Source organism: Sorex araneus, chromosome 6 (genome assembly GCF_027595985.1).
Source record: "Sorex araneus isolate mSorAra2 chromosome 6, mSorAra2.pri, whole genome shotgun sequence".
Lineage (NCBI taxonomy): Eukaryota > Metazoa > Chordata > Mammalia > Eulipotyphla > Soricidae > Sorex > Sorex araneus.
Genome location: NC_073307.1, coordinates 129,791,272 through 129,805,257, shown reverse-complemented (window position 1 = coordinate 129,805,257; position 13,986 = coordinate 129,791,272). Strand labels below are relative to the sequence as shown.

At 37.9% G+C, this 13,986-nt stretch overlaps 1 protein-coding gene across 1 annotated transcript in view; it reads left to right on the top strand.

Annotated features, from left to right (window-relative positions):
• Positions 1–13,986, top strand: part of KIF18A (kinesin family member 18A) — a 63,252-nt gene that overhangs the window by 5,570 nt on the left and 43,696 nt on the right. The window contains exons 2-5 of the mRNA XM_055142910.1: positions 3,793–4,160; positions 6,248–6,405; positions 12,073–12,177; positions 12,599–12,709. Coding sequence (XP_054998885.1) covers positions 3,836–4,160; positions 6,248–6,405; positions 12,073–12,177; positions 12,599–12,709 — 699 coding nt within the window. The 5' untranslated portion in view covers positions 3,793–3,835. The remainder of the gene's footprint in view (positions 1–3,792; positions 4,161–6,247; positions 6,406–12,072; positions 12,178–12,598; positions 12,710–13,986) is intronic.

Here is a 13,986-nt window from a genome sequence, read left to right as displayed (position 1 = left end):
GTTATATCTGTATAGTCTAACACCGTATTTTATAGCCCTTCTCAGTTGAAACCTTTGTTTGTGTCACTAAGTTATTACTATTTTCTTTACTGCCTTTAGCAATAATGTCAAACTTGTGTAGTGTGTATTTTGCCAGGCATCTTTTGAAATATATATATAATCCCCACTTTTGTTTTGTGTTGGGACCACACCAGGTGGTGCTTAGGAATTATTCCTGGCTCTGTACTCAGGTTTCATTCTTCCTGGGCTTGGGGACCAAGATTGGGTGCTGGGGATGGAACTGGAACCTGGGTCAGCCATATTCAAGGATGTTCCCTGTCTACTGTAATCACTCTGGCCCTGACACACACTTTATACTTAAAACTCTATCAAGTAGTTACTTGCCCCACTCTACAAAAGAAAAAAGTAAATCAGGAGAAGGTAAAATTACTCTCCCTCAATGTGACAGCCAGCAAATAGCAAAAAATACATTTTAATAACAGAAATCTAACCTTGAGATTCTAGTTGTTATTTTTAAATAATCATGATTGAAATTATTTAATCATTTGTGATTTTATATACATATATATATATCATTGGAACGAAGCATATTTGTTGAAGTCGAAGCATTGTCAAACATTTCTGAAACTTTCCTAAGACAGTAGCAGTTAGTTTTTGGTATTTAAAAATGTGATACATTCCTGGCTTTAATTAGACAGAGGACCAGAAATGCCGAACATCCTCTGAAACTTGGAACATTTCCAATAAAGAATGTCCTACCCAAAGTGTCAGTCCTCCGCCCAGGAAACACACAAAAAGGGCAAGTATTTTTGGTAAGAAGCAGCATTCTTTTGATAAGATTTGGGCTGATGGGAAGAAAAATGACATTTATTGAATACCTTAACAACAGAATATTTATTGGCTCAGCCATCGAAGCAGTGTTGTGAAGTTTTACCACTTTTATACAAAATGAGAAAACCATTTTAGTGAGGGTAAGTAACTTAACTTATCCAAGGTCATACATAGGTCTCCGGTATATAAGTGCTTTGTGGGGCTTAGACACATGGCACAGGATGAAGAAAAAGCAGTCATTCCCCTGGGTCGCAGCTTTAAGAATTGAAATGACCTTGCCTTCTACTCAGTGTACTACTTTTAGGGTAGGACAGAGGCTGCAAAACCGTGTCCTCCGTGCAGAGTCTTCTGCATTTAGGTATGAATTAAAAAAGTATATGATTTTATGATAGATTTACCTTTATTGTAACTTTTTTGACACTTGCACATATGTCATTTCTTTGCTCGCTTTGCAATGTCACTTCTGGATTTGTTCTGTAATTTTTTTTTTCCTGTTTCACATTTTACTCAAGCTTAAAACTGAACCAATGCAATGCAACATTAAGTCGAAATGATTTGGTAGAGACATTTAGACACTGCATCCAGGGAGTTGCCTCTAACATTAAAGGAGCAGCAAATACCTTTCTGGTATCACCAATTTGCTTTGTTTCAACGGTGAGGGGTGGCCAAGCCAACTGGAACCTCAGAACTGTGAAACCTGGGCCACGCCAATTAAAAGTGTTCTCAACACAGGGTAGATTCATTCTCTTGGGTCTTCCATTCACGTTTGGCTTAGTTGATCATTTTCTCCTTGCTTGAAGGGTTTACCAAGATTTTTAATGTTATTGTGAAGCCTTTAAAAAGTGCTTCAGTATTTTTACTTGCATGTCTAATAAAAGTCCCAGTTTAAGATGACCATAACTGAACTCTTGATCAAATCCTGTTTTGTCCCCCACTGCTTCCGTCTCAGTTGATGCTGTTGTATTCACTCGAGACTCAGACCTATTATTTTTTGATTGTTGAATCTTTATTTACCAGGCACCTGTTTTTAAAAAAAACAAACAAACTTAATCTTTCACAACCTCTAAAATCTCATCACTACCCTGTTATGAGTTAATATTATCTTTTTTTTTATCTACATCACCTCAACGTCAACTCGCCTTTGATCTCTCTAGTTTGTTATCTACATTATGGAGACAGTGATCAGATTATGTCACAATGCAAAAAACATTGTGTATGGTACATACACAAAATCCTGGTAAATATCTTAACATAAAATATTACTCACACCCTGAACTTGAATCCTACAAACCATATATTATAACGAGGCTAACCAAAACCTAGCTTCAATTTTCATATGGGCACTAGCACTATTGTAGTTTGGATCATGTGAATGAAAAAGGAAAGAATCTCTCGAAAATCGCATCAAGGTAATGAAAGAGAATGTTTGCTTATGAACAATTTTTAGTAAAGGTGATCTTAACTGCAAGCATCTTGGCAGTAGAGAGTGATACATCTTCACCTGTAACTCAGAAATCCACAGGGTTAAAAGTAGGTCCATTCAACAGTTAACTAGCCCAGGCATAAAAGTGCTAGAGATGTTATACAGCAATAGCTTACTCAGAACCTAATCTTTGAGTATTGAATATTGATCCTAATCTCTGTTCTATAATGCAAGTTTAGAAAGCATCAGTAATAGATGCTTTAAAATGTTAAGGCTATTATTCCCATATAAGCAAGAAAAAAATAGACTGGTAGAGATCAATAGATCAATAAGTTGAGGTCCATCTTATCTAGAAAATTCCCTAGAATCCTGAAGTTAAGAAAAGGAAAGCCAACAAAATTCTTTCAGTGTTCATTAATTTTTATTCTCCAAATACAAATTGTCTTCTATGTGTCAGGTACTTCTAGGCTCTTGGAACATATAAATCCACAGAACAGTATTTTAAAAATAAAGAATTGAAGTAATATTGCTGACAATAGTGTGATTGTTTGTGATTTAGGGATGTCACACCATGCCCACCACCAGAGTGAGTGTCAGTATTCCTTTGTCATTGTCCATCGAATCTTTTAAATCCACAGCCCACCAAATTAGCGGCTTCATTTCTTTTGCCAGTGTGAGGGTCTTATTTGAAGTACCATGATTTACAGTACTATTAATGAGAGGGTTTCAGAGTCTCTGGGTTTTAAACAGATTATTGTTGAGGTTATACTCTTAAGATGAAGTAGAAGAGAAAGCAAATAGTAAAAAATCAGTAAAATTATGTATTTTATTCAAAGATACGTGCTTTAAGAAAGGAAAAAAGGGAATCTAAGGTGTTTAGAAATTTAGAATGCTTGGGCTGACGATTATATTTAATATTTTTGTTTTTAGGCCACACCCAGACGTACTCAGTAGCTACTCCTGGCTCTGTGCTTTTGCGTTGTATCTAGCAGTGATCAAGGGACCCTGCAGTGCCAGGGATGGAGCTTGGACCTCTGCGGGCAAAACACGAGCTCAAGCCCATTGAATTCTTTCTAGCCCAGGTTGGCAGTTTTCATTAAGGTGGGCAGGAGGGCAACATTTGGCCAAGGACTTAAAAGAAGTTACAGAGTTTATGCTCATATTGTGGGAAACACCTTGCGGTGAAGAAAAATGGCTGGTAGGAAGGTTTTGAAGGATTGTTTGGTTTGCTAGCTGATACGGAATGAGGAAAGGTTGAAAATCAGTAAGGAACCAGCTGATAATGCTGGCGATCGAAAGAACTTGGAACTTGCTCTCCAAATAAGCGCATAACCATTAGAAGGTTTTAAACCAAAGAATGAAACATTTCCTCTAAGTATACAGTTTATATGTAGATATATTATGTGTGTGTATGTGTGTTTCTAGTAGTAATGTATGAGTTGAACAGAATTAGCACCTTTTTGATGATTTACTCATGGCATTAATTTTGCACACAAATGGATATTATACTCCATTTTTCCTTTTTTTTTTTTTAAAAGAATTATTTGGACATTCATCTGAACAGAGGAATCAAGGAAAACAATGGCTGCCACTGAGGAAGACCTGTGTCACCACATGAAGGTTGTAGTTCGTGTGCGTCCTGAAAACACAAAAGAAAAGGCAGTTGGATTCCATAAAGTGGTCCACGTTGTAGATAAGCATATTCTAGTGTTTGATCCCAAACAAGAAGAAATCAGTTTTTTTCATGGAAAGAAAATTATTAATCGAGATACAACAAAAAGGCAAAATAAGGATCTTAAGTTTGTCTTTGACGCTGTTTTTGATGAAACTTCAACTCAGTTGGAAGTTTTTGAAAACACCACTAAGCCAATTCTTCGAAGTTTTTTGAATGGATATAATTGCACAGGTAATTCTTTTATTTGGGTTTAAGTTTTACATCTGATATCAATTTTGCATTAGAAGGAACTTCTACTTGACTATTCTTAATATAATCAAGTTTAAAGTGCTTGCTTGCCAAAAGTTCTTAAATTCAGTTAACTTTTACAGTAATTATAGACCTTGGAAATTGTCATTATGTTATATTCAGTTATTTTTCTCACTTCCATAACTTTTAACTATATTTTGCCATTGATGTTAGATTTCTCACAAATTACATTTGAAAATTTTCTGCCGCTTATTTATACAACTGCCAGCCCTCATGGAATAGTAGGACGTTTCTGAACATTTGGCAGTATATGTAAGTTTTTCTTTACCTTAAAATGAAAACATCAAAACTAGTGTGGGGCCAAAAGAGTAGTACAGGGATTAAGGCTCTTGCCTTCCACAGATTGAACCCTGGTTCAATCCCTGGTACTACATACGGTACTCTAGCACCACCAGGAATGATCCCTGAGCTTTGCCAGGTTTGGTCCAAAAAAATAAAAATAAAAGGAGATAGAGTTACACCTGTTACTGTAGCACATCTTCAGCTTCAAAAGCAGCTCTAGTATTTTTGAAAAACCTAAAATTTGTCTTTGAGAAAGACCTGTTTACTTCCTAGAAAGAGAAATAACCAAGAGTAGTTAATTCAATGATTTGGGGCATTTTAATTACCATGGTTTATGAAATTTTCTTTAAGATATCCCTGATTATAACATTTGACTGCCTTTCACTGACTCATTTGAGTTTTGTTACTGAAGACTTACCTTCTTAGTCAAGAAGGAATTGAGTATGGTTTATTGATTAGAACTGCTATGCTTCTCCTTTTTAGCATATATTCTAAGTATTATGTTGGTGGTTTTTAGCAAGTTCATTCAGTAAACTTGTATTGACTATGCCTTCTTTGTGCCCAAGGATTTGATAGGTTTCAAAGATACCTTGTTAAAATTACAATTGACCATTCTCCCTTGTTAAAATTACAATTGTCCATAAAGTGTGTTGGCTAGAATCGAGGAATGTGTCATGTATTGAAGGTACACATGTGGCTGTAGACCTTTCTGCCTAAGACAGGGAAGTTGGCTTTTATGCTGATATATATAGAGCAGATGAATGTCTTCTAGTTAGTGTAAACAGCTGGACTCTACAAGACAAATGCAGTGGAGTAGAATGGAACAACATAGGGATAACTTCAGATTATGTAGTATGGGACTTAAGCTTTTTCCACATTTGACCTCTTTCCAGTCAAGACATATTTATGCAACCCTAGGTATCGAGGCATATAAAACATTTGTTGATAATAAATGATAATTTATTTTAAAGCACTTAAACTATAGATTTAGTCTATTGTTTAAGAAGCTAGAATCTAATATGCCCAGCATGCCAACTATGAAGAAATAGTCTTCAGTAACTGACTACCTGGACAGATAAGCATATATTCTTTCTTCTTATGGTACATAATATCCCAACATGAGAATTTGTACTTTCTCATTTGGGTATTTAAAATATGTGTATGTGTGCATATATATATATATATATATATGTATATATATATATATATATACACATATGTATAACTACTCAAGTTCTGGGGCCAGAGAGAAAGTCAAGGGGTAAAGTACTTGCCTCTGACCTGCTGATCCTGGTTCAATCCCTAGCATAGCTTATCATCCCCTGAACACCCCCAGAACTGATTCCTGAGCACAGCTGCTGTGGTTCAAATCCTCCTCCCCCACAGCATGCTCCCAAAATAAATAACTAGAGATGCTAGCTGATTAAAGACAAGAGAGACCAAGCAGTATGGAGATTGGTAATCTGACTGATTAAAATTTGTAACCATGCTTTAGAAGAAAGGGAACCAGAACAGGGTGAGGTAGCTGAGGAAATCTTGAATTGGAACATGGATTATGGAAGTAAGAATAGGTTTATTCTAAAATAGCCAGGTGTTAAGGATGTCTAATACGTTGGGTTTAAAATTACTATTTATGCTGTCCGAAGGGGACTTTCCATTAGACGGTGTATATGGTGATACTGTATATCATAACAAAGAATTTTAATGCCTTTCTCATAAAATCTCAGTACTTGCATATGGTGCCACTGGAGCTGGGAAGACCCACACGATGCTCGGCTCAGCTGCAGAACCTGGAGTGATGTACCTCACGATGTTAGACCTTTACAAATCCATGGATGAGATTAAAGAAGAGAAAGTATGTAGTACTGCAGTTTCTTATCTGGAGGTAAGTTGGCAATATCATATTTCAGATTAATCAGTATTACTAAGAAGTGTTTCTTTAAGAAGATCCGTGCTTGGGGCTGGAGTGATAGCACAGCGGGTAGGACGTTTTCCTTGCACGCGGCCGACCCGGGTTCGATTCCCAGCATCCCATATGGTCTCCTGAGCACCGCCAAGGGTGATTCCTGAGTGTAAAGCCAGGTTTACGTCTTAGTCATATAATGATCAAACCCCCATCCCTTCACCAGTGTACCTGTTCCCCCACCAAGAACCCCAATATACCCCCTCCCACGCCGCCCCCCCCCACCTGAGTGGCCAGTGATCTTCACTTTATTCTCTCTATACTTTGGATACATTCAATATTTCAACAGAGAACTGACTATTATTATTTGGAAATTTCCCCCAACAATCAAACCTGCTGAAAAGGCATCATTTGATAGTTCATTTTCCATTGCTGAGAATGAAGATTATAGGAACTGTCTCGGCCTTGCGGTTTTGGATTTCTATTGTTTTAGCTCAGTTTACAGTCTAGATGCATTTCTATAAGTCTCTGGGTGCCAAATGGGTTAGTAGCCCTCCCGGATCATAGTCTTTAAAGAGCAGAGGGGCCGTCTCGTGCACGGCTGCTCCGGATCTCATCCGGGCCGAGGGCATGCCGGTAACCCCTCTAGTGCTCTTTTGTTGGTATCATATAGCTTGGTTCTGCTGAGACTTTCTTCACCGTTCTTTAATTAAGATTATTATTCTAAAAAATTTTTTTCTGATTAGTCTCTAGGACTAAGAATAAAAAAGAAAAGTACTGTCTTGTATTGCAGCAATGTAATTTTGCTATATTATAATTTTGAATTAAGAACTCAAATACATTAACATTTTATTATAACAATGAAATATTTTCAGAAATGAATTCTGAAATTTATTAGAAAAAGATTTGGCAATATTTATCGTTCTTTTAGATCTTTATATTATAACTGGGAGAATTTTGAAGTTTATTTTTATAATGTTTTTGATTTTATTGTAATTTTTACTGAATTTTGTTAATGGTAAAGCGGAATTTGATCTAATGGTTTTCTACTCAGACCACAGAGCAGAACTGTGTAGCACTGTAGCATTGTCGTCCCGTTCATCAATTTGCTCAAGTGGTCACTGGTAACATCTCCATTGTGAGACTTGTCACTGTTTTTGACATATAGAATACACCATGGGTAGCTTGCCAGACTCTGCCAGGCTCTGTCGTGCAAGCAGGATACTCTCTGTAGCTTGCCAGGCTCTCCAAGAGGGACAGAGGAATCGAACCCGGGTCTTACGCCCTGTGCTATCGCTCCAGGCCCCAGGTTTGTTCATGGCATCTCACTCTCTCTCTCTCTCTCTCTCTCTCTCTCTCTCTCTCTCTCTCTCTCTCTCTCACACACACACACACACACACACCCTTGGGATTTGTTTTAGAGCAGAACTGTGTAACGTTTTTAATTGTGTAGTTTCTTAAAAATGGACATATTTAAGCTTATTTCCTCAATATTTTACCTTAATCTGGATTTTGACCACTGAGGCATCTGTTTTTTAAGACCAGTTAGATGATTCTGATTCTTACACCTGCTTGAGAGTAATTGTTCTAATTCTGCATTTTTGTTAAAATAAATAAAATAAAATAAATAGGAGAACCAATAGAAAAGACTGCTGATTTTTAGATAAATAAAAATTTTTAAATGAACTCTTTATCATTGTTCTGCTTTTAAGATCTTATCACATTTAAAAATGGTTTATTCATAGTAGAAAATTATACCAGTATTTATAACTATGGGCTATTTATTATAAGATAAAACTATCTTACATAAAATCATTCTTGAAACCTTTTTTTGTTTTGGGGTTTGCTTTAAAATTTTGGGGGGAGGGGTTGTGGGTGGGTGAGTGGTAGCTCTGCGCGCTAGTACTCGGAAATCACTCCTGGCAGTGCTCGGGGCACCATATTCCATGCAGGAGATAGAATGAAGGTTGCCCGAGTGCAAGGCAAGTGCCTTACCTACAGTAATCTCTGTCCAGCCCCTCATTTTATAATTTTCAATCTTACCAGTTAAAAAATGGTTTGTCTTTTTTTTTTTTTTTTGGCAAGTTGTAAGCAGTACTTTTTTTTTTAAAATTTTTTTATTGAGTCACCATGTGGAAAGTTACAAAGTTTTCTGGTTTAAGTTTCTGTTATACAATGCTCGAACACCCATCCCTTCACCAGTGCACATATTCTACCACCAAGAATCACAGTGTAGCTCCACCTCGCATCCCCACACCCCTAGCCCCCCAACCCTTAGTCCCCCCCCTTTGTAACTAATAAATTTCACTTTACTTTCACTTTGATTTGTAAGCAGTACTTTTAACACTTTAAAGCATGAGATCAGTAGTACTGTGTATATGTATAATTTTTGGAAATTAAATTAATACTAATAAAGATAAAAATATATGAATGTGAGGCTAGACTGATAGCATAGTGGGTAAGGTGCTTGCCTTGCACATGGCCAACCTGGCTTCAATCCCCAGCATCCCATATGGTTCTCTGAGCTCTGCCAAGAGTAATTTCTGAGTGCAGAGCCAGTATTCCCTTAGTCACCAAGAAAAAAATTCACTTAACTTCTTAGGCCCTAAATTTCCCTCATTTTGAATATGATTAGTAGGATAATCCCATTACAGAAATTATCATTACAAACTCCATGTTACGGGGTTGGAAACAATGTGATACAGCAACTAAGGTACTTACTTGCCTTGTACATGACCAACCTGTTGGTTTCATTATCATCATCCAAGGCCTTTGCAAGGATTGATCCCTGAGTGCAGACAGAATAAGCCTTGGGCACTGTGAAATGTGATCCCCAAACTGGGGGTGGGGGGCCGGGGGGAAGAGTTGCATGTTAATAGTAGTTTTTTACAAACATAAGACCCAAAAAGGAGTAAGTAAATTTATAAAAAGCTAATCATGAGTTTGCTAAGCTTAGAGGTGGAAGAGGGAGAGTAGGAAATCTTGGGCCATTGGTGGAGGGATGGAGACTCCAGGTAGATTTGGAGTTAGAGCATTGAATCTATGAGAGTGTTATTAAGAATATAAGTGAATAAATACAAGTTAATGTGAAGAATAAAAGCCATCATTTTTTTTTTCATTTTGGTTTTTGAGGATATTTGGGGGGAGGGGGTTGTATGGGATGGGAGATGGACACACCTGGCAATGCTCAGGTGTTACTCTTGGAGGTGCTTAGGGACCCTATGGAAGTTAAGAATTGAATCTAAGGTCTTCAGCAGTATGCAAGACAAATACCCTACCCCTACCACCATACTATCTTGCCAACCCTGAGGCCATCATTCTTTTTTTTTTTTTAATAAATTTATTTATTGAATCACCATGAGAACAGTTGCTAAGCTTTCGGGTTTAAGTCTCAGTCATACAATGATGAAACACCTGTCCTTTCACCAGTGCACATTTTCCACAACCAAAAACCCCAGTATACCCTCCCCCCATTCCTCACCCTCCCCCTGCCTGTGTGGCAGATGATTTCCACATTACTTTCTTTCTACTTTGATTACATTCAATATTTTGACACCAGACCCACCATTATTATTTGAGATTTTTCCCCAACACTCAGACCTGCTGAAAAGGCAACATTAGACAATTTGTTTTCTATTGCTGATTATGAACAGCATATGATGTTATCACAGCTGTGCTATTTTGGAATTCTGAAATTTTAATAATTAAATCTGGAAGGATTTCTTCCAAAAGCGGCTGGGTTCTGTGATTCTTTTGTGTGTCTCTGGGATCAAGGTCGTTAAGCAGTTTAATCAGTAGCCTGAGGGGAAGTTCGTGGGCTCGGGGTCTCATTGGGTGGAGGGGCAGGGCCAGGTCAACCCCCATTCCGTGAGGCCCTGCGTGTCTCTTCACTGCTGGCACATACCTGACTGTCAATTGGCCTCTGGAAGGCCATCCACTCTTAATCCTAGATTTAATTTAACTTCTAAGCACTAAAACTAAAATGTTTAGAGCACTGAGAATTATAGAACAATAAATGTCTTCTCTAGTATGAATCATGATACCACCATTTAAAATATGTTCCAGGTCCATTAGCATTTCTCAGCCCATGTGTCCTGTTCTATTTCCAGAAAATTGAAAAACACTAATCCATGTTTCACTGTACTCATCAAGTTAAGAATGATGGAATAAAAGAATAGTGATTCTACCTTTAAATTTCAGATTTGAGCCTAAGTGAACAAACTCTCCCATATTTGTAATGGTAGAAAAACTTCTTTTCATCCCATTGTTCATTGATTCGCTCAAGCGGGCACCAGTAATGTCTTCATTTGTCCCTGTCACGTGTTAGTGTAGCTCAATGGCATCTGCTTGCTCCAGGAACATGAAGACATGTTGTTGTTACTGGTTTTCGCTTATCAGATACTTCACGGTAGCTTGCCAGGTTCTACTGTGTGGGGATAGATAGATGGATGGATGGATGGATGGATGGATGGATGGATGGATGGATGGATGGATGGATGGATGTCACGCACTCCAGGAAAAATTGTGTCGCTTTCTTCCAGGAGCTTTGTTTTATAGTCTCTGGATCTTGGCCGTTGATGAGATTACTTGATGCTGGGGGCAGTTTGTGGGTGTGACTGCCAAGCTACTGGAAAACTGGGGATCTGGGTGGAGGAGGCCCAGTCCCTATTCGAGCAGGCTTGGAGATCTCAGCCACAGGTCCCACATACCTGGGTTCCTCTGTCGGTTCCTTCATGGCTGAGGCTTGTTGGAGCATGTGGAGAGTGGTCTTGAGCATGGCTGTGACTGGATTCTGGAGGTTTTTGACTGCCAGGAGTTCTGCTTGGGGTGGGGAGGGAAACTCAACCTGCCCCCTCTCCCACCCCCGCCAACGTGACCCCGGTGAAGACAGCCTGGCTTGGAGGCAAGAGACGCTGCATTGTTCTCTTTCAGAGTTTGGTTTTATAGTCTCTGGATCTTTGCCGTTGATGAGATTACATGTTGCCGGGGAAAGTTTGTTGGTATGGCTGCCAAGCTACTGGAAAATAGGGGATCTGGGTGGAGAAGACCCAGTCCCAATCCAAGCAGACTGGAGATCTCAGCCACGCGTCCCGCATACCTGGTAGAGAACAAAAGGCAAAATGCCAAACAATGGCAATGAGATAGAAAGGGTGAGATGAATGAGTAAGGATAAGCAGTTCTTAACTGGGGGCCATGCCCAACTGTCCTCAGGACTTACTCCTCATTCTGTGTAAAGCTCGGGGAAACAGTGTATGATACTGAAGATCGAACCAGGGTCTGCCATTTGTAAAGCAAGAGTCTTCTTGAACTATTTCTCCAGCCCTGTTCTCATCTTAATTTTATTTATTTAATCTATCTATCTATCTATCTATCTATTTATTTATTTATTGCTTTTTGAGTCACACCTGTTGATGCACAGGAGTTACTCCTGCCTCTGCACTTAGGAATTGCCCCTGGCGGTGACCATATGGGATGCTGGGAATCGAACCTGGGTCTGCCGCGTGCAAGGCAAATGCCCTACCTGCGTGCTATTACTTCAGCCCTCATCTTAATTTTAATATAGCCTAAATCATCCATGATTTCCTGGTGGGCTTGGAGTTATCGCTATTATTTTGACATAAATGCTAAAGTAATTCCTTTTATTTTAAGGTATATAATGAACAGATTCGTGACCTCTTAGTAAACTCAGGACCACTTGCAGTTCGGGAAGATGCCCAGAAAGGAGTGGTTGTTCAGGGTTTGACTTTACACCAGGTATGTTGACAATTTCTGTTTCCCTTGTGTGAGTTGTAGCTGTGGCTCTGTGGTGATTTCCTTCAGTTATTTGCTAATTTTTTATTGTGCTTGAGAAAAAAATTCATAAAGTACAATTAAATGAGAATGTATCTTTAATCTTTCTGTTTTATTTGAAATAAAGAAGCTTTTCTTTCAGAAACCTATTTCAACATTTGATATCATGTATTCTGAGTTATTTTATTATAAAATGTTTTTATTTTTCATGCAACAGCAAATTAACTCAACTGATGTGCAGTCAACATATAATGGAACTGATTTATAAAATATAATTTTTTACCTTTTATCTTGCTATTATAAATACCTTTCATCCACTGAGTGTATTAAAATGTTACAGATAAATAGCTAATTTGTGTGTTTTCTTCTATTTAAACTTCTCTAGCCTAAGTCCTCAGAGGAAATTTTACAGCTACTGGATAATGGAAACAAAAACAGAACACAGCATCCCACGGATATGAATGCTACATCTTCTCGTTCTCATGCTGTTTTCCAGGTATCAAGCCACTAGGTTATTGTTCTTAAATTTGAAATTTAAATAAATGAAGTAAAATTCTGGTATGGTCATTTTCATACATACAGAAGAATAAAAGCAAAACTCTTTATCTCAGATATATCTGTGGAGAGTATGGCATAATGGAAATGATCATTGTTATCTGGTGATTTTTTTTTTTCTTTTTGGTTCACTCCCAGTGGTGCTCAGGGGTTACTCCTGGCTCTGCACTCAGGAATTACTCCTGGTGGTACTCAGGTGACCATATGGGATGCCAGGGATTAAATTCTGGTCGGTCTCGTGCAAGGCAGACACCCTATCTGCTGTACTATCACTACAGGCCTGGTATTTTTTTTTTTTTTGAAGATTTCACCATAGTGACTATAAATAAACAGTCACAGTCCTGAAGAATGGTTCAGTTACTAAGTACTGTTTTTGAATATAATCCCAACAAGAGCTAAAACATAGCAGTTATTGTTTATTATAGTTTTTAGTCATATTAGTATTGAATGATTATGTAGCTTCAAAAGAATTCGCAAGCTACCACATTATTCAATAGCACTTCAGTTCATACAATTTTTCAGTCTTTTCTGTTACCAGTGGCTTCTCAATTTATCAGTAGTTTTTGACAGAAATCTCTAATTTTGCGGTTTACCTGAAGTTCCTTTGGTCCTGCTTTATCGGAAAATGAAGTGAAAGTCTTTTTTTTTTTTTCCCCAGTTTTTTCAGGTAGATAAGGAGGGGTCGGTCTTGGTAGTGTTTGTAAACTCCTCCCAACTATGTACTTGAGTTTGTTCGAAGCAGTACTCAGGAAACCATGTAGTGGCCAGGGTTGGTACCGGGGCTCACTGCATCCAAGACAAGAATCTTAACCCCTATGTTCTTTGTTAGTACTAAATTCACAGTTTTGATAATGGAATGATAACTTGGCTTTTAAACTTGCCACTTAAGTTTGTTTTCATTAAACTGCTACAAAGTAGTTGGAAATATCTAACTATATTATGCTTTGCTGAACTGCTAAACATGGCAGGTAGTAAATGAAGCTTTATTTTCATTTTTATGGTATTATCTTACTTACAATGTTATAACAGTTTTGGAATTAGAATAAATCTATTCTTTAGTGCAACATTAATATTCAGCTTTCTTTTGGGAACAGCCCACTTGCTACAGAGATATAAAGCATTGTGACCGCTACCTTTGTTTTTGTCTCAGAAACATTATTTCTAGAGAAACTACGCCATTCCATTACCTTTGATGATTCCATATTCTGGTTCAAGGGT